At 38.5% G+C, this 20998-nt stretch overlaps 2 protein-coding genes across 3 annotated transcripts in view; both read left to right on the plus strand.

The window, feature by feature from the left end:
• LOC144665000 (uncharacterized) overlaps positions 1-5624 on the plus strand; it is a 37615-nt gene extending 31991 nt beyond the window's left edge. The window contains exons 6-8 of the mRNA XM_078526188.1: positions 1101-1166; positions 3927-3992; positions 5261-5624. Of these exons, the coding sequence (XP_078382314.1) occupies positions 1101-1166; positions 3927-3992; positions 5261-5348 (220 nt within the window). The 3' untranslated portion in view covers positions 5349-5624. The remainder of the gene's footprint in view (positions 1-1100; positions 1167-3926; positions 3993-5260) is intronic.
• Positions 5334-17137, plus strand: LOC144666330 (cysteine repeat modular protein A-like). Of its 2 annotated transcripts, XM_078527732.1 has the most exons (8): positions 5334-5344; positions 6482-6553; positions 6876-6950; positions 7468-7524; positions 10636-10841; positions 12080-12203; positions 13077-14641; positions 15295-17137. In XM_078527732.1, the coding sequence occupies exons 2-8, from the start codon at positions 6483-6485 to the stop codon at positions 15645-15647; spliced, it is 2451 nt and encodes an 816-aa protein (XP_078383858.1). In that variant the 5' UTR covers positions 5334-5344; position 6482; the 3' UTR covers positions 15648-17137. The 2 variants fall into 2 exon arrangements, with proteins under 2 accessions (XP_078383858.1, XP_078383857.1); XM_078527731.1 differs by lacking the exon at positions 5334-5344 and having other exon boundaries at positions 6109-6553.
• The last annotated feature ends 3861 nt before the right edge of the window (positions 17138-20998 follow it).

The following is a 20998-nucleotide window of genomic DNA, read 5'->3' on the forward strand; positions in this document are numbered from 1 at the left end:
TTCTTTGGGCTCCTCGCGTATAATTTCTTCCGTACACTTTATGCGTGGTAAGCCCAACGAAGGTCTACTACCAAACTAAATTCAGTTTCTTTGTAAAGGCGCATCGATGGGGGGATAGTAATAATACTGTGAAACTGACGTGTTAGCTAAGTGTGTTAAACACTGAAGTTGAAATTAACGTTACACGAAAATTTCCCCTGGCATTTGGCCTTTTTTTAACTCTTGGACGTACAAGCAAATTCATACCCCGGACATCGTGCAAGGGGGAGGGAGGAGGGGTAGATGGACCCCCCCCCATTGGGTTTTCCTTCTATTAAAGCACAGCGAAATTATTTTGCTCTGTATAGAAAGCCCGTAGCTTTCTCTTCACGATGACGTAATTTTAATTGGCCTTGACGTAATATGACGTCATTAGTACCGCCATCTTGGATTTCACCTTTTTTTTAGAAAGTCAGAAAATAACGAAAATTGATGCAAAAGCAATCCAGAACGCTTATGGATTGTAAAAATAAACAAATCGTACGATTTCCTTTAAAAAAATGGAAAAATTAAAGAAAAATTTAAAAATAACGATTTTTGCGCCGACCAGCCTGTAGCTTTTGAAAGTTTCAGCATGGAAGAGTACATCCTGTTTTCAAAACAGGATGTACTCGAGGGTTAAGTTATGAGACCCATCTAAAGGAACATCATCGATCTCAGACAACTAGTGCTAAAAACTAAATTCGATTTGTAGAAAGGTAAAGATATCCGATCATGTATTACCGTGATAGTTTGAAGAAAACCTATTGTAAACGATCTTTAAGTCGAGTTGGCGAAGAAGGAAGAACGAAAATGGTTACACTATAACATTACGCACAATAGTGACCTTTCTCCAGGCGGATTACAATTAATCGAGAAACACCAACGAGCGGGCGTTAGATCTTGTGAAACTGAAAACTGCAGTAAAATAGCGACATCACTTAAAATTAAATTATAAATTTATAATTATAAATTCTTTTTCCTACGGATCTTTACCGTCCTTTTCTACCTTTGTTTCAAATATTAATTTTTACTGTTAGTATTTTATAATTGTTATCACTTCTTTTTTCTTTTATTTGTAGAGATCTTTCTTACAACGATATCCAATACCTGCCAAAAGGATGTTGTAGTAAACCGTTGAGAACTTTGTAAGTATTTGTTAAGAAATGTGGTATTAGGAACTGGTTTGATTAGTGCATTGTTTGCTTTCTTTCGGTACGACATAGCAAATGAACAATCTCATTTTGAGCGATTGAAAGATCACCCACAATGAAAAAAAGGTTCATTTCTCATCATTTCTGATGTGGACTGTGAATTAAATAATGTGCGATAAATCCAAGAGTCAGGCAGCGAGCCCTGAAACAAAGTTCATTTAAGGCACATGCAAAGATTTGTGAAAATAAGGCCCGGTTCAGACGCCGTACTTTTCATGAGCCGAACTCAATTCGAATTTGGACCGACCCAAATTGACAAAAGTACGCCTCTTGATTCAGACGCCGTACTTTTTGGTCGTTGAGGTTTTGGCCGGCTGATTGGGTCTTTCTTCTTAAGTTCTTAGCTTGTTGTTGGACAGGTGCATCCTCGGACACTCTTGACTCAATAAGTTGACGGATGGTAGACTGCACAAGTTTTGTTTTTGTTAATTTATTTATTTATTTCAAACACACAGATTCTAGTTACAAATTACAATTAACGAAAGCGCTACACTAGTAAAAGTTTACAAATTATAGAATACACTACATTACGTTTCACAATATTACTTTTGATACACTACATTAACAACCTGTTTAAAATTGCAGTGACCACTTTTTTGATTGATTAAAGTAAAAAAGCTCAAGTGCGAAAATATTTTGGAAGTGCTTTTTTCAGTCGTGATTTCTTTAAGAATTTCAAGTTTTCCATAAAGTAACAATAGAAAGCATTGGAAATCTAGGACATCTCCGCGCACGCTTGTGCAAAAAATACAGTATTTAGTTATAAGTAGACAATAATTGAGTGCTTGCCAATGCTTTGTTCTATCATGCCAGCCGTAAAGTACATGGGTTGCGGATAACTTTATAGTTTCATTGGTCTTTTGGTGCCACCAGTTTTGGAACAGTGTCCAGAAGTCAACTGATAGAGTGCAGTTTATAAGTAGGTGATGCAAAGTTTGTTGTTCGACGTTGCATAAGTTGCATATGGGGTTTTCTGACAGGCCGTCTCGATAAAGTGTGGCGCGAATTGGAAGCACATTGTGAATCACTTTATACTGAAACTCTTAGACTGCACAAGTTGTTATGGGTACCACAGCCAGAAAAAGGGTCACTTTGAGGCGTTTATACTCTGGGTGAAAAGTTTTCACGTAGAAGAGATCGTGAATGCACGGTCGTGCACGGTGTTCAACAATGGCCGTTTATATCTTACATCCTCATGGCTAAGATAATGTAATGGTAGCCCGGTGTCCGTAGGCTTTCGTTACACCTTTGCGTCTAAACGCATCCATTGCTGATGATATTCATTCCCAGAAAGGAGAGTCTGCAATTTTCTTTAAGCTCCATTGTGAAGTCGATAGAAAGATGACTGTTTTTTAATGTCATTAAGAACTCAGAGGCTGTTTCTGCATTAGGCATTGTTCTACGCGTATCATCGACATAGCGTTTGTAAAGGGCAGGCATCTTGTTTCTGGCTTCTAGCTGTTTATCTATGTTACACATAAAGGCGTTGGCCATGAAAGGTTTTAGTGGTGAACCCATAGCAACAACATCTATCTGTTCGAATAGATCTCCCTCGAACTGAAAAAGCTAATTTTTGGTGGCAACTTTTAACAATTAAATCAGATCCGACCTCGAAAAGTTAAGATTGTCTTCCTTGTTAAACGAGTCATTTTCGAAGGCTCTTTCTGTGATGTTCTCAATGGTTTCATCTACAGTTACGTTGGTGAAGAGTGAGAAATACGGTTGCAATTCGACACCATACAAATATGCAAATTTTGCATAAATTTATTAAAATAGTGAAACAGGCAAACATGTCACGAACGCTAAAATGCGATAAAATATGAAAAAAATGTAGTTAAACAGGTTAAAAAAAGACTTAATACTTCGAAAACAATTAAACTTGCCCATCTTTACGGTTTACCAAAACCCACAAGAAAGAGCTAGTCGTGTGTCCAATACTGTCTGCTACGGGAACGTAAAATTATCAGTAGCAAAGTCGTTGGACGAAAAGCTGAAACCCATGTTACAATTCGCCGAAGAACTCCACGGAATGATAATTAATGACCGTGACATCTTATAGTCGTATGACGTATCCTCACTCTTCACCAACGTACCTGAAGATGAAACCATTGTGAACATCCCAAATGTCGAAAGACCGATCTCCACGATATTTATGTGCATGTCTCCGGTTGAAAATAAAATTTGAAAATTTTCCTTTCTTGGTCCATATGTGTTTGACCAATCAGCGCGCGCGTAGTACCTCCGTTCATTACGAAACGCAAAAACGCACGAGCGTGACGAAGGCTGCGTGCTTTATTTTGATCAACTCGAACTGACCAATCGCAGCGAGAGCCATTTTTTGAATATTTTCTAAAGCGTTATAAGCCAAGCTTCCCGACCAAATTTCATATTGACCTCTGGATATTATACTAAAGGTCGCAAAGTGCCGAGTCACTATTTGTAGTACTGTATGAAGTACGTTTTAGAACCACGTGACATAAATTGTGTCATCGGCCTCGTGCGAGTGCTATATTAAATTCTTCTTCACCCGAACGCAGGTAAGAACGAATGTTTGAAATTTTACTGCGATCGCTCTTGCAAGAAAAGCAGTTGACTTCGTAAAGACTAAAGCATCTTTGACGCTCTTCAGAGGGAATGTATGTAGGCTGAGAAATGAGCAGAATCTAAATTACTTTATTTTTTGCTGATCAACAGGTCTTTGCAGAGTAACCAGATTGAGTCTATTTCAAACACGACCTTTACCGCCTCTATTCCAAATCTGTACGTATTGTCACGTTTTTTTTGTGTACATTCAATAGGACTTAATTTCTTGAAGCCAATATTCTGCTGTTCGATATTTCGAAGGTTTTAAATTAACTAAATTTAATGATCGTGTAAGTTAGAGTGTCAAGCTGTCCTCCCAAGCAATGAGTTCATTTCTGGAAATTCGACTTTGTTTTAAGCTGTAATCCCCTTCGTTTGAAGTCAACAGTGTAGAAATGAAAATTATACGATCTTAAGAAAGGCCAGGCCATTGTGGTATTTTAAATTAAAAAAAAGGTAGCGGTGAATGGAATTAACAAAACGTTTGATTGAAAAATGATAGTGTAATTGTGACCCTCCACGGGATTTTGGTCACTTTGGTGTTGACACGCGCACGACACGCTCGCACGGTAAGACAAAAGAGACACGATTTAACACGGAACAACCGTGTCCAGTAAATCCCTCATTAAATTTTTCCTGTTAAAGAAATTTCAAAGAAAGAAGTTAGAAAGAGTTCTGGATTCAGCGGGATTTGAACCCGAGACCTCCGCGAAAACCGGTGCGACGCTCGAACAACTGAGCTACTAAGCCACGCATTGGGAGCAAGGTCAATTGTGATCTCATATCTTTCCATGAAGTGAATACAATTACGGAAATGATATGAAATAATTCATATAAATGGGCTCTGTTCCCGATGTTGTAGAGTCAAGAGATCAAAGAAGTTGTTCGAAGCGCTCAAAAATCAAAAGCAGCTGCCAGATGACATGACACATTCTTGCCCTAATAATCGATCCTTTTTAGAACTTTAATTTTAAACCTTTAAGTGAGTTTGGACTTCTTATAAGGTTAAAAAAAGCACCTATTAAATGTTCCTCGAACAGTTTTGTGTATCTATTGATTCCATTCAGAACTAGTCATTTATTCTTCAATAATTCAGACCAATGAAATTATCGAATATTTACCTTTTTGTTTTTTGGGCTTCCTCTTCAGTGTTCGAAAATGATCAAGAATTTGGTCAAATTGTTTGCTGCCCTTTTAGGTCATTTGCAAAAAAACTTGACCAAACTTGTTTGGTCAAGGTTGGTTGATTTTTGCATATTTCTTGGACTGCGTCTCGGGCCATAAACCCGCAAAATTAGTTTGGCCAATATCCAGTCTTCATTACCACACTCTAATTCAATAACCGATATATTTTACATAGAAATTAAAATCCTACAGCCGACATACATCTCGGAAGTCCCAATGTTATTTCTTTTATTTTCTAAATTATTTTTGTCAACTTTTAGATTTCTAAACGGTAACCGTTTAAAATATATTCCATATCGAGCCTTCTATAATCTGCATACGGGGCAAGACAGATACCAGGTTATGTGAGTATCAACCAGTAATCTAGGTCAGTATACATGTACGAGTAAAACAACGAGTACTACAAGGAGAACTGCGACGTAGTTTCTTGGAATGTTGTAAGGCAGCATTTGGCAAACAATCGAACGAAAATGATCTTTCTTGGTCGGGGAAGGAGGGAGGGGGTGTTTTCCTTCTCAATATTCGGATATTAAAAAGAAGGTGGATTCCTCTCCCCCTCCCCCCCCCAACACTCGATAGCAATTTTAAAAAAGGACTTTTCTTCTGTGATGCTGTAACTTTCTGTAGCTGCTTATTCATTACCCTCGGAATTTTCGATATGCAGGTTTGCCCAATTATATAATTTTGCAATCTTTTTTTCAGGGTGATTTTTAGCACAATTACAAATTTGCATCGTTTTACATTTCCTTTGCATTTAAGCTTGATGTTTATGAACTTTCCGTTATATATTTTCTCACTTTCTAAGAAAACAGTGATACCCATGAGAGCGGATCTAATGACGTCATGACACAAAACATTGCGTCATCTTGTTGGGCAAACGCAGGGTTTTTATTTAATGTAAATTAATTTTGACGTGCCTCATACCCACTCTAATGGGTTAGTTTGCTATATTTATTGATAGCTATAGTTTCTTGTATTCATTGCCTGTGTGTTTTATATATAAAGTTCTTCTTAGAACATATAAGCATGCGGTCAATAATAATAATAATAATAATAATAATAATAATAATAATAATAATAATAATAATAATAATAATAATAATAATAATATTAAATATATGTATAAAGTGGTCATGCGCTTAGCTTCATATCTCAACGAGATAGCTAGTTTACAGGCATGCCACTGAAACAGAGGAAACAAATAATTTTAAATGAAAATGACAAGGTTAAAAAACCAAACTGGCAGGCGGCAGACCAGTTGGCTATATACAAAGCGTGGTCGAGGATTTGAACTCAGAATTTCCGAGAAACAAATCCAGCTAGTGGCAAGGGCATGTCTTGAACCGGGACCTCCGGATTACAATACCAGCGTACTAAACCACTCGGTCACGCTTGTCTCCCAAATGTTTAGCTTATTCTAAACTACGTCGCTTATTAACTCCAATGCTTGATAGTTATTTATTTTGCTGTTGTTTTTCGAGAATGTTGTCGGATAATCCTATAGAGACAATCGAACCAGAAGCATTCAGGCTTGGCGTTCCGCATTTATCAGTGTAAGTAAACTCTCCAAATGACTGATAGTTTACTAAATTTAGTTTAAAAATGGGGTTCGTAGCTACCATCTAAAATAAGCTATCCCCTCAAGGACCGTGAAAAGTAACGACAACAACAACAAGCTTGATAAGCTTAAAATCAGGCGGTTAATAATTAAATATCCGCTGGGGGTTACGAATTTGCTTGTACGTCTGAGGGAATAAACATGTATTTCCCTTGCTCTCAGCGTTGAATTCAGCAATATAAACTGATATCTAAAAATTATGCTTCTTTCATGACATCCTGCGCTAGACATGTATATTTAATTTCTTCTTTCCACAGGTTTTTGTTAAGGACGAAGCTAAAGATGCTGAACCTTGAATCATTCATTGGGCTTGGTGGCATGGATTCTAAAATGTAATTTCATGTACACAGTGATTCCTGCCGTAAGAGAACACAAAAATGCTAAGCCTGTGTGGTCGCCTACGAGAGGTGTCCGCTAATGAGAGGTCAAACCATAGGGGAGATTCACTTAGAGTAATAGGCTGTAGTCATTTGACTTAAATCCATGCACAAAATGCGTCCGTAAACACAACAAGTGGCTATTTCTAACATAAATAGTGTTTCGTTTCCGGTTGGCGGAACGGTGCATAATAATATAAGTGATAAGTATGGCGGGAACGAGAATGAGAATTACGGAAGAATTGCGAAACAGTGACGCTTTTTGTATACATGCTATTTCCTATGTGCTAATTGCTTTGCTTACAATACGCCCTTAGGCGGTAATTCTTCCGTGTGAGTAAACACGACACAACCGAAGCCATCGTGTCCTCGTTTGCTTTTCTAAGCGCTCTTATTGGTGGAAATTTACAAAGTTAACAATAAGGAAGAATATAAAGCTACAATGTTAACACTTTCGTATTATTTTTTCCAGGCTGATGACGAATCGAACTGTTAGAACACTGAAATACCAGAATTGCATAATATATCTGTCAGTATCTAAATTCAAAGAAGGAAAAAATAAATAAATAGATGGTTCGTTTTGTTTGTATATTTATATAAAAGCTACATAGAAAGTAAACCCTATCCAGAACGGGGGGGGGGGGAGGGGCGGGGGGGGAGGTGCCCGCGCTGACTTTGAACGCTTATAACTTTTTTTAATATTGAACCAAATGCTGCCAAAATTTGCGACTGTATCTTAAATTTATCTGGAAATAATTTGGTATGATAGGTTGGTTTGTCAGGTACTATACGTCACTATTGCAACGGCTTTTTTGACAGGCAATGTTTCCAAAATTAGTAATTATCGTGTTTCTATTCAATAAAAAAACTTTAATGCATTCATTTTCACCATTGTACGGTTTGCGGAAATTTTGGTATGTCAAAAATGATATTTAACGTTGCCATGGCAACGTCATAAATACAAGCAGTTCTTTTCAAAAATCGTCATTTTTAACATTTTAACATTTTTTGAAATAGAAATGTACGGTTTTTGTGGGGGCAAAGCCCGCACATTGTCGTCGACTGAGGGATTTATTTATTTATTTGTGCGTGGGTTTGCTTGTGTCACGCGGTCTTCTGCGAAAGAGCCTGAAGCCGGAGACGGGAAAGAAAATGAGAGAGAGCCTGGGGATGAGCGTGTCGAGTAGAAATCGGCCATATTGGATTTTGGCGTGTCGTTTCTTTTTGTACTGTTTTGATTTCAGCTGTTCCTGTAGTTGCTCGTCATTACAGCAGCTCACGAAGTCATACTAGCCAACATTTCGTTTGGCTGGAAGTCTGTGCAGGTTGCACATCAATTCAAGAGGAGCTTTTACGCTTACGCAAGCCAATATTGAGAGCCGCAAAAGCGATGTAATGATCGATCTCTTTCGTATCTGTCGAGCTAGCGTCGTACATGTAGCAATATTCGAAAACTAAATCGGGTTTCACATAAGCTTCATTAACGATGGATCTATCTAGAAACCAGAGCGTTGGCTAAAATCGAGTGCGTGGCTGCTTGTTGGGAACAAAAGGAGGAGCTTTTCAGATGAAACAGCACAATTTAATACATTTGTACTTGAATCAGTCTATATGGCTATATGTTCTGATATATGTAAATTATTCTGCAATGCATACCTACGGAGCGATATAATAAACAAACCATTTTAGTGCTACTGGTTAAAAAAGAAAAAAAAAGAAAAAAAGAAAAAAAATTGTCTCCTCTGGGAATCGAACTCGGGACCTCTCACGACCTCTCGTTCCCCAGTCAGATGCCTACCCGAGTGTGCTACTGAGACATACTTAATAACGTAAGGCGAAAATATCTTATATCAATGTAATAGACATTCCGCTGTTTATCTGTTATCATGTGCATCAAAGAAATGTTTGAATCACCTGCTGCTCATAAATTTTCAAGGAATGAATTTGCAAAAAATCGCAAAGATTATTTGCCGCAATAAATAGCAGCCTTAAGGTAATTGAATGTACTAAATGAATTCACAAAAAAGAAGAATCAAATTTGAAATTATCAAGCCCCCACACGTACGCATCGCGGACCGATTTTTTTGCACATGCCATAAGCTTTCTGGCTTGATTTTGCGTCAATTTCTGTTATATTCCCTGACTTTCTAAAACACCGTAAAATCCAAGATGGCGGATCTAAGATAGCGACTCTAATGACGTCCGTGACGTCATATGACGTCACAGCCAACAAAAATTATGTCATCTTGTAGAGTAAGCTTTCTACTTTTTCATCTTGTAAATAGTTTTTAAACTGAAGAAAGCCCAATTAAAACGTGATTAAATTACTCTACCGTCAGCCCAGAAGTGCTCTATGAAGTTTCTTTAATAGTTCACCAGCCTACAAGCCGTATATAGTTAAGAATTAGACCACTAGACCGAGTTTTGTATGAGTGAATTGTTAACGGGACGCATTTTTTTTAGTATAAAATCTAAAGGATTGCAGTCTAAAACGCATAGTTTTATGCTAAGAATCAACCCGCTCCCAGTCGTGTTTTATGTAAATAGAAAACAATGGGAGACCCAATCAGATTCGCGGATTTCCAATGGAACATGGCTGGGTTTCTATTATAAGATTTATAGCGGCCTAGATGGATTTAAATAAATAGAAATATCGTTGAATAAAGCCTGCCTACCGTTATCTCAAAGTTTCCCTGTTTGTGCTGGCCGATCTTAACGACATTTTGTCGATTTTTCCACTCCGGAAGTAGTATCCACCAAAGAAAAAAAGTAAAAGGCTGGGGACCTTGGCAACAAACCACCTTGAATTTCCGGAAAATACGATAGTCGAATGGAACTGCATTGTAATGCACACGGTGTGACGTACAAGGTTGAATGCCAGGGACGTGAAGATAAGTACATTGGTGAGACAGCCAGAATTGCCTAAACGAGAGGCATAGAGTACACAGAGGGTTTAGAGAACCAAGACGAGAAATCAGCATTATGGAAACTGCGTAGAAAAACATGGAAAGGAAGAATTCAAAATGTCTTTGACTGGGGTGTATGGTAATCAGAGAGCGTGAGAATCAACCGAGTGGCAAAGAGATCCCTCATCAACACGAGGAGTGGAATTATGTAAAACTTTCTAGAGTAGTGCCTGACGAAGGAGAAATATGATGTGGCACTCTATGTGAGGCCTTGCATGAAGTAGGTGGACTATCCAAGACACTTGGTGCATTTTACACTGAGTACCAGGGCATCTAGAATCCAAATCCAAGATGGCGGAACATGCCTGACGAGGCTGAGTTTTCAGCGAAATTTATAGCAGTGACACAAAGATATACAAATACTTTTAAAGACAGAGAATGTCAGAAAATTACCGAAGTTTAATTGTACTATTGCGACTAAGACGATCACATCGTGGGAGGGTACGCACAACATTAAGATTTTTATATCCGTTTACGCCGTTATAAATCTTGATATATGCGGCTCGTATGGCTGGTCATACAGCACGTCGGGGCTGCCTGTGAAAAGTGATAAGTGTCAAACGTTTATATATTCGTTATTTCTATCAGTATAACAATCTACAAAATGATTGATTTATGGAAAGAAACACTTGCGTTTGCTCCTTTTGTAAAGAAAGATATTTGCTTTCTTCTAGGAATCCTCTCGTTTCCGATTCAGAAGGTATCACTGTCCGAGACCCCACATTCAAAAAAGCGGAAGCCTATATTTCCAGTCTCTTGGCTTCGGGATTCAGACTAAAAGATGAATATCGCGATAAAAACACATATATACCGTGTCCCTTGGGAACATTTGTTGATCCTTCCACTAAAGGAAAAGGAGGATGTCAAAAATGCCCTCCAGGTACGTTCTACTGAACTCCTCCTGTTGATCTAGTAATATGTGTGTAATGTCAGTTACCAAATAAAGCTATGGTAATATAAATGTAAATTAATCTTAGTTCGTTATGAGCAAAGGATACTTGTAACCTGACTTCATTATTCGAAACAATTTGGATGTCTATTATATATACCGGTGACGAGTTTTTGTCTAGGTTAAGACAAAAACTAGCGGAAAAGTCTTAAATCTCATGACATTTTTGACAAAAGCAAAATTGTCGATACAAGACAGAGACATCTTGAAGAGAACAAAAGGTTAAATAATTAGTACAATAGCTTTGCAGTTGCTTCTAGCATCCCTGCACAATTCTCAGCACGGCCGTCGTGGGCAAACATCAAATATGCAGTACCACATGGTGAAAAAATTCTAAAACAATTCACAGTTAAAGTAAGCATGTTCTCATGCAGTAGAAAATGAGTTACCACAAGATGACGTTTTTTCTTTTTTCACTCTCACATTGCGACAAACACTTCACTTATAAACATGCTTTGCCAATCGCGGAATGGTTTTGCAGCTGAATTATAATAGTAACAGCGACATCACGGTGCATACTACCGGAACAATTTTTGAGTTCTTTTTTGTTTCGTTGCAATTCGGGCCAAACACAACAGCCAATCAACAACGTATTGTTATCTGGCATTATAAGGGGCATGAGAATGCAGATTGTCATGAATTGTCCTGCCTTGGGGCAGGACAGCGGCCCCTTTTTTCTGTTTTGACAAAATTTGTCCAGTCCAGACAAGTTGTTAGCACTTGTTTTTGCGATTGTTTGACAAAATGTATCGCGCGTGCAACGAGGACCAATCATAAGACAACTGTTTCTTTATTGTCATGAATTGTTGGACAAGTTTTGCGTCTCAAAAACATATTCGCACTTGTTTTTTGTAACAATTGACACATTAATGATGAAATCTACCAATTGTTACAAAACTTGTCCGCTATTGCAAATTGGCACTTAAAAAATAATTGCTTTGTTAACAACAGTATATAAGACTCTTTGGTCTTATACTGTCGAGAAAGGCACTGGGGGGAGGGGTACCAAACCTAAGAATTATGAAACGAGTATTTTAATCAATACCACATGATATTGTGTGTGCAAATTTGGAGTTGAAATATTATCTTATATCATAACCCCAGATCTATAACATAATAAATTACGATACGTTTTCTCATTACAAAAATTGTGCTTGTCCTTTTTTCAGGAGGTTTCTACTCTGACACCCTCGGCTTCGTGGCCAAAACTTGCAAGAGATGTCCAAATGGTTCGTTTGTTGCATACGACAAAACACCAGGAAAACAACATGGAGATTGCAAGTCTTGTCCCTTAAATAAAGAAAGATTAATTAGGGAACCTTGTAATGAGACCAATCTTTATTCGTCAGCGTTTCTTTGCAGCGTTAGCTAATTTAAGAACCAGGAAACATAAATTATTTGACAATTAAAACACGAATGGCATTTAAAGTGGCGAATCCATGTGGAAAGGGTGAAAAGGAAAACAATGTTGGTATACACTGGCATCAATTCGTAAATCAACCTGTGAAAATGTCGGAATAACAATTAGTGTTTTGGCACATGTTAAATTAGTAAAGGTAATCGCATGATTTTACATGAGTTCGGGTAATTAAAAGTTCTCTTTTTTTTCGTGTCGACTTCATTCGTGGTCGGGCGGTATTTACTTTCCCAGATTTCACTTGAACTTTTAAACAACAATAATTCCGAAAACTGTTCACCAAACTGCTCTTTTTGACGTTCAAATGTTTGGTTCTGTCTGGGATTGTCGATATTGACAGACTGACGTTCTTAACGTTGTTAAGTTTCTAATAGTTTGACTTCTATGGTATTTTACTACCCAAGCTTAACTTAAATTTGTCAGTGTTTGCAGGTTATCCTTTCCTCCTTTCTCTTTGGTCATTTCCCTATCCTGTTAAGTACTGTTACCAGAAACGAGCCGCATTTTTTGGCAAATGTTCAAGGCGGTGAAAATATAGAATTTAGTCGAACAAGTTCGTGAATTAGTGGTTCCAAGTCCTCCCATTTGTGACTTGTATCAATGTTATATGACCTGACGCAAAAACGTTTAAAACGCAATTACTCAAAACCAGGAAACAAACAACTCGCATAAATACATAAAATAATACCAACATTGAAATCTATTTACAGTTTAATTACATTGTCCTTGGTGTTATTAAAATCTTCAACAGGTACAGAAACTGACTTCTTTGCTGGAAACCGTGCTTGTAAATGCCTGGAGGGACAGTATCGAACCCACATGTTCAAAGAATGTTTCAAATGTGGCCAAGGAGGACTGAAATGCCAAGATGACTATGCTTCACTGAAATCTGGTCACTGGTGGGAATGGCGAAACAAGAGTCACAATGATCGCTACAAACTTTATATTAAAAATCTCTTGACATCTTCGCCAGCCTTAGATGTTTTTCATGTACAATACCCTTTTCCGATACCAACACCTTATAAATGCCCAACAGATGAGTCATGCAAGGGTGGTCTAGACTCCCCGTGTGAGAATGGTTACGAAGGTCCACTTTGCAGTGTTTGCAGTTCAGGATATTATAAACAGCTGACACTCTGCACACGATGCCCGTCAAAGAAGTGGATTATAGCTCAATTATCGATTATCACGATCATTGTGTTAATCATCGTTGCCGTCTCTGTGTGGACGAGCAGAAGAAAGATTAGGAAGAAAGAAGAAAACTTTCTGATAGATAAGTTCTTTTCAAAGGTGAAGATCGTAATTGGTTTCTATCAGGTCACTTACGGTTTGCTGGAGTTGTTTTCTTACATCAAATGGCCAGGTTCTCTTGAAACTATCGCAAAGTATTCGGGATTTCTCCAGTTGAATGTCCTGCAAATAGCACCTATCCAGTGCCTATTCCCCGGATTACACTTGGATGCCTTTGGAAGCCTCTTCGCTACGACGGCAATGAATTTTGCTGTCATTTGCTTAGCCGGAGTCGGTTATGGTCTGCATAAACTGATCATCTCGAGAAATCACAGCCTAGAGGAAGAAGAAAAGTCAAGAAGAGTCTCACAATCAAAGGAACTTGTGTACAAAAATGTGTTTTTCTTTCTTTACGTGACATACCTCAGCACGTGTTCGAAGACAGTCAATGTCCTTCCACCTGCTTGCAGAAAGCTTTGCCGAGACGACAAAGAAGCGGTGTGTTCCAAGTACCTGAAAGCAGATTACAGTGTACCATGTGACGGCCAAAAGTACAATCACATGCTTGTCGTGGCATACATTTCTATTGCTTATATCTTTGCCCTTCCGGCTGCCTCATTTATAGCCCTTTGGAGACAACGAAGAGCACAGTCAGCCACAGAAGACGCGAAGAAATCCCAGGATATCACCTCTGGCAAGGAAATGATAAATGGATTGCGTTTTCTCTTTGAAAATTACAAAGCTCGTTCGTGGTATTGGGAACTGGTTGAAACGACCCGTAAAGTGATCCTTACATCTGGTCTGACTTTGGTAGGACAAGAGAGCAGGTCCTACATTGGTTTGGCATTGGTTATCGCCGGAATGTATGGGATCGTCTTCTCCTGGATCAAGCCCATTCAAGACAGTATGGAAAACAAATTAATGGCAGCATCTCTTGCCGTAACTGTGGTAAACTTGGTTATTGGATCGGTGAGTAAAATTCCTTCAGAGAACGTAACTGGCTGGATTGGGCCCGATACCGACGCCATCTTGTTCAAGATATTGGTGTTCGCAGCAAATTCGATGGTGATTGGCCTACTTGTTGGTAAGGTGATTTTTGTTTGATTTCTTCCTTTATTTCCTTCCTTCTTTTGTGAACGTTGGAGGGTTATGAGTTTGACAATATTGTTGCTTCCCACCTACCTCCCACCTACCTACCTACCTACCTACCTACCTACCTACCTACCTACCTACCTACCTACCTACCTACCTACCTACCTACCTTCCTACCTACCTGCCTGCCTGCCTACCTACCTACCTACCTACCGACCTACCTTTTCTACCTTCCTACCTACCTACCTACCTACCTACCTACCTACCTACCTACCTACCTACCTACCTACCTACCTACCTACCTACCTACCTTTCTACCTACCTACATTCATATTTCGTTTAAGCTCCCTAAATGGCACGCTACAGCGTCACGTGATTATGGTCACATATTGGTCCATCAAAAAACTGTAATTCAGGAGTGAGATAACAGATATGTTTTCCTTTGCTGGGGAAAGTTTTCACAATTTTAAAACAAAACGATAATTACCAAGTAATGTAAGCAATAGCTCCTGATATAGTTTCAGCATCATGGAGTAAAGCCTCTTGAACCTCGAACCGTAAAATTCGTCTGACACAATTATATGCAAACACGTTTACTCATGTTACAATTGTTGTTCCAATTTAATTTTTCTCCTCTACTTCCAGTTCAGTACGCTTTACACCTGTATGGTTACGTCAAAGAATGGGTCAAAAATCCACACTGGTCGTTTACTTGCTGCCTGGCTCTGCTTCTCCCTCTCAACGATTTACAGGGGGAAATTCGCGGTTTGGCTGGGACAAACGTCCTCAACACGCAGCTACAAACAGGAGAGTTTGGAATGGTTACATTTGAAACTGCTGTACGAGACAGTGGCGCACTCGATGTCACTCTTAAAGAAGTCTACGAAGCTGATCATGACACAGAGGAGGAGCAGGATAACAGTCTTCAGGGCGCCAAGAACAACGACCAGAAATGTGACCAATGGACACAGACAGAGTTATTTTCTATCCCTGTATAACCATGAAACATACACCCGATCGAATTAATATTATGTATTTATCAGTTCTATCTACTCGATTTTTAGATATTTAATCAGAGTATATGCATGTAGCTCTCGTTCCTCTTGCATAAAGATATGTAAAACATTTTACAAGTTTCGGCAAAAGCTAAAGCCTGAACACTGAAGGATTATTCATCCATTTTATAATCATATTTGTTTTTTTGAAAATGTGATATTGCTTGTGCTTGCAAAAAAGTGTTTGACGACAATAATTGTATTTATCACTTGTGCCAGCTATGATAGAATATGTAGAGGATTTTGCACATGAAAACAACAGGTTGTTTATTCCATATTTATCATGCTGTAATATCGTATCACTTGTGCGTGCTGTTAAAAAAATAAAGCCATAGACGTTTTTTAGTTATTTAACTCTTGTACCTGATACAAATAGTAGGTAGCTATATGTACGTGGGCTGTAAATATTTGGCAGCGATACGAAAAAAAAGTGATGCACCCGTTTTGATTTAACTTCGAAAGTCTTATCACTTACACCATAATCTCACTGAAACAATTGTGAGGCATTTTGTGACCAGTGTCAATAACCCGGGGGGGGGGGGGGACTCCCATATAAAACGGACGGGGATGCTCGTTGGAAATTTTGAAAAGAACCCCTAAAAGAGACCAATCTGGGTGTGGCTCAAGCCTTTCTTGACCCCTAAAAGATACCAAAAAACTAAGAATGGAGTTTATATTTGTATATTTCTTCGTGTGTAACCCTAAACGAGACCATTATGGCGAAAAATATTGGCGTTTTGGGCGTTTTTTCCCGGAACACCCTAAGCGAGACCAAAAGTCCGAAATTTACACCCCTAAGCGAGACGACGAGCATCCCCGTCACTTTCATATGCGAGTCCCCCCCCCGGGGGGCCAATAAACATCTCGTTTATTGATACAGAATACAGAGAGCTTATTCATAATCTACATTTATGTATCCTGTTCCTACTAGATTAAATGCTATGCATATAAACAAGTATGTATGTTTTGCTTTGGCAAAGCTCTGTTTGCTGGGATAATGAAAGACAAGACTACCATTTGGCAGATTTTGGCAACGGGTGTGGCAGTTTATTTTTTGTATCAAGTATAGAAAGCTTAAAATATGGAAACCTTAAACTATTATCCCAGCAAAGGTGAGGGAGAACCCGCCAACCCAAATCAACAACGACAGAACGGAGGGAGTGGAGGGAGGGGGAGATTTTCTTGACTATTTGGAAGCCATGCTGGAAAGGGCGAGGTAACCACGCTTGCATAGCCTAAGAGCCCGCAAAAATGTGACCGGAAGTAATCGTAGAAGGGAATTACACCGGAAGCTGGGAAAGACTTACGAAACAAGCTACATAAAACCATTTATTTTTGCAAAAACGATATCCTTTAGAATACAGCCGCTGTATACGATTAATGGAATTTTAGCAGGTATTATCTTTTTATAATAAAGTGCCAATCTAACAATCGTTCTCATTGGTTTAAACAGCGTGCCTTATGGGACTACAAAGCATGGAGATGACAAATGATCTCGCCATCTTCTGCCGTTTGTGCACGCATGCAGCTTGTTTTTGAGAAGTGATTTCGCTAAGTGGCTTGCCTCAATTATTAAGTTATGTAACTTGGATGCCAGTAGATACAACGGTCACAGCTTCAGTGTTGGTGCCGCTACTTTTGCAGCTGAACAATGTCTTTCTGACACCCAAATAAGGAACTTGGGAATATGGAAATCTGATGCTTTCAAAAAATATATCAGAATAACTTCTCTCAAATCTGTTTCTTAAATTTAGTTTCTAGAGGTTAGATGTTGTTGCTTGCAGGGGCGGCGCAACTTCAAGAACCCAGTATTTAATTTCTTGAGATTTAATTATGTATACAAAGAAATTTTATCCTGTGGTATAATATCTTAAACCTGAATGGAATTTGTGCTAGGGTGGGGCGTGCTCTTGCTTTGCAAGGTCTTGCAAGGCGGTTTATTGCCCTCACCTTCGCCGGCAATACATGTTTGTAACGAAAGTTTGAGTTCACAATATATTGGATATTCAGAGTTTAATAAACAGGCCATATGTCAATTTTCACATAGCCATTTTTTCTCCATCTCGTTGTTTGCATTGCCTTTACGAACGGAGCACAGCACACATTTCATTCTGTTTAACAATTTAAGAGTTTGTGGGTTGATTGAAGCATAAAAAGATACGTTGACGCAATCGTTTATGATAGCTAACCCCATTTCACGCACGCATTTTAATATTGCATCTTGGTTAAAGCCAACTCCCTGTACTTCTTTTGGGCTCTCGTCATTTCCTTGCGTGCTTTGTAACAAATGAGAGCACGGTTGTGGCCTTTAAATTTGTCAAATAAAACATGGCAACCCATCTTTTAGTTAGTAAATAAAAAACAAGTAAGTAACACAAAAAATAAAAAGAAATGTTGATATAGATACCTGTAAATGCCAAGATTCCAAGGTTGCGCATTACTTAGAAAACTTAACAATTACAGGAATAGCGCTGTGCGAGACGATAGACGATTCGAACTCCACTTGATAGCATGATTAAAAAACACATTTCATCACAGTTCAAAGTTCAAGAATAGCATAGGTAGCGACGGTGAGGACAGGAGATAGCTTATTGTAAAACAGATCCAAAAATAACGATTTGTAGACTTGTAACTACTAGTAGCGACGAAACAAAGTTCGTAGTAGCGATGGTAGCAATAAACGTAGCAGTAGTAGAATGTGATTGTTGGTTCGAACTGAAATACGATAGTTAAATATAGTATTTAGCTACATATGGATTTAACGAGCGTGATAATTCGATAATAGATACTTGAAATGTGTCTCCAGTAAAGCTAATAACATAAACTAACAACTATAAAGAAAAGATTCGATGCCGAGAACATCTTACAAAGTGGTACAAAACTGAACTGGATTTAAAAACACTACACACATATATCGAAATCACGAGCAATAATTTGGTAAAAATCAAACAATTGCAATTATAGCGTGACGATAACACCTAGCGTTGAAAAGGCTAATTACTCGGCAATTACGGCTAGAAAATAAGATAAAGAACTACAAACTTACTTTGGTGACGGCTCGCACAAAGATAGCTGAAAACCAAAGTCTTCAAGAAAGGTAGCCTGTAGCTGATCCTCTGATCGTAGCGGTTGCGGAATAACTAGCGACTAAAGCTATTGCGAGTCGCTTTTATAAGGTACAGCTACGTGATTATGCCTAGGGCGTTGCACAAACGAGTATACTAGATAAAGTCATTTCCTAAACAGCAAATTTAGCTGTGAGTAAGCATGAATTCGCAAATTCCTAAATAAAGCGTCATGCAGTTTAAAGCACGTTCTACTAACGGAAATTACAGCTATAATTATTACTAGAAAATACCTTAAAAAATAATAAGAAAGAACTGGGGGCGTTTCAAAACTAACAATACCTTCCAGTAACTCCTGCAAACCTACAAAACGTTAATTAAAAGGAGCCTTTCAAACCGTGGGGTTTCATCATTGCAAGCAGAAATGATAGCGGGGCCCCACAGCGGAGCGAAGGGCCGCAGAGCGGAGCCCAATAACCATAAAAAATCCACAGAAATAGGAAAACGATGACCTTGAGTTTTCATGGTCATCACGGCTAGCGTCATGGCTTGCGGGTGGGTCCGTCCGTCCGTCTGTCCGTACGTCGCCCACTTCAGAAATAGATTAACCCTAACCTCTTTGATACTGGGCATCCACGTTATGGTCAGTTGACAGCTGTCAATACAAGGTGCCTGCTGACCAGTATCACGTGACCATATCGCAGGTTCAGGTGTATAACTCATGGAGGTCATATTTTTTAAAGCTGATCGCTGACCGAAAATTGTTTTCTATTGAAACGCGGGCTCAAGTGCTATTTTTTTTATATGTGCTATCTACATATATAATTTAATATACATACCCTTGTGTAATAAGCAAAGCGTTTTTCGATGTATACTCTAGCCACACTGAGACGAATATAAAATACTTTGAAACTAATCAATAAACTCGAACTCAGCATCAGGAGCAGGCATCTAGATCTCGTTTATCAATGTCTGATTTTGAAAATTACGAAAGAGAACGATTACAATAAGTATGTTAACTCCTAGACACCTAGAGTACTCTCGTACTAAATTGTCTACTTACCACGGTAGTGTACATCGGGTCAAGTCCGCCCAGTTCGTCCTTCCGATTGGTTGATTAATTGCATCAGCATTTGCATGCGGATGTTGCAGACTTTGTTTGTGCACTCGCGTACATACGTGAGCTGGTAAGAAAATATAGTGGATTTTAAAGATTTCATAAAAAAACGATTTCTTCTTTTGAACGTCTCTTAAGTGAGGTGGCTACAGACACGAAACAGTCTCTAGTTCAGGCTTGTTAGTTCAAAAACAGGTCAATGACCATGTCTGTGAAGAAAAATATGTGTATATGTGGGCTGTTTTAAAATGGTGATGTAATTCTCACGTCATCATCCCACGTGACGTATACCAAAAGATAGATTTCGGACAAACTATATATCCCCTAGTTTTAATTGTGATTGCTTAAATATTCTGGAAGTAACGAAGGGGGATTCCGCCCCCCTCCCCCCCCGTCTGAAAAGATCGGTCTGAATAGGCTTTAACTATAACACAGAATGTTTTAAAGTTAGGGCATGTTCATAGTAGCCTGGAAAACTTGGATTGGTGTTTCCAAAAATGAATGAATTAAAAAATAAAGCAAAGTTAAAAAAAAAAAGGTTTTGAAGCGGCTGTGAAACTCCACCGCGAAATGCCAAGTTTGCATTGGCGGTTTTCTGAAAGTGATATTCAAAAGTTGCTAGTTTTAAACTAAACAGGTGCGAAATTGTTCTTTGTCATTCACAATGTATAAATTTTCCACAGCTATGCTACAGCTGCTTTATTCTAGACATAAAAGAAATATTCCCTACCTTTGACCAATATATGCCTTATGAAATAGGCTGGCTATTTCAGTCGTCTCAGGAAACTGAGTTCGGGTAATTGTACTGCTTTGTCATCTCTGAATGTCGCATGCGTGAAATGAGTTAATTGGAGTGTGCATGCTGCTGCCCTTTTGAAAAAGAGAACAAAGAAACGACAGTGACTTTTAGCTTAACTTTTCTGTGTATCAAAACACTGATGCTGTCGCCCTTAGGAAAAATCAAAATAGTCTTTCAGGTAAAGTAAACACCCTCATTTTCTTATTTTCCTTTCTTAAATAGCTTTTCTTCTTAGTATTCTAGAAATTAGTACACACAACTATAATTAGAAAGGTAATATGAAGTTACGTTATTCCTACTAATTTTCGCGTGT

Source organism: Oculina patagonica, chromosome 9 (genome assembly GCF_052425735.1).
Source record: "Oculina patagonica isolate OP01 chromosome 9, crgOcupat, whole genome shotgun sequence".
In the NCBI taxonomy this organism is placed as follows: domain Eukaryota; kingdom Metazoa; phylum Cnidaria; class Anthozoa; order Scleractinia; family Oculinidae; genus Oculina; species Oculina patagonica.

Excerpts from the sequence above, each read along its gene's own strand:
- LOC144666330 (XM_078527731.1), top strand. The coding sequence starts at position 6,444 with ATGCTTGATAGTTATTTATTTTGCTGTTGTTTTTCGAGAATGTTGTCG. Across the intron at positions 7,525-10,635 it reads CAGAATTGCATAATATATCT|GAATCCTCTCGTTTCCGATT; the intron begins GTCAGTATCTAA and ends GCTTTCTTCTAG. Across the intron at positions 12,204-13,076 it reads GATTGCAAGTCTTGTCCCTT|AGGTACAGAAACTGACTTCT; the intron begins AAATAAAGAAAG and ends AAAATCTTCAAC.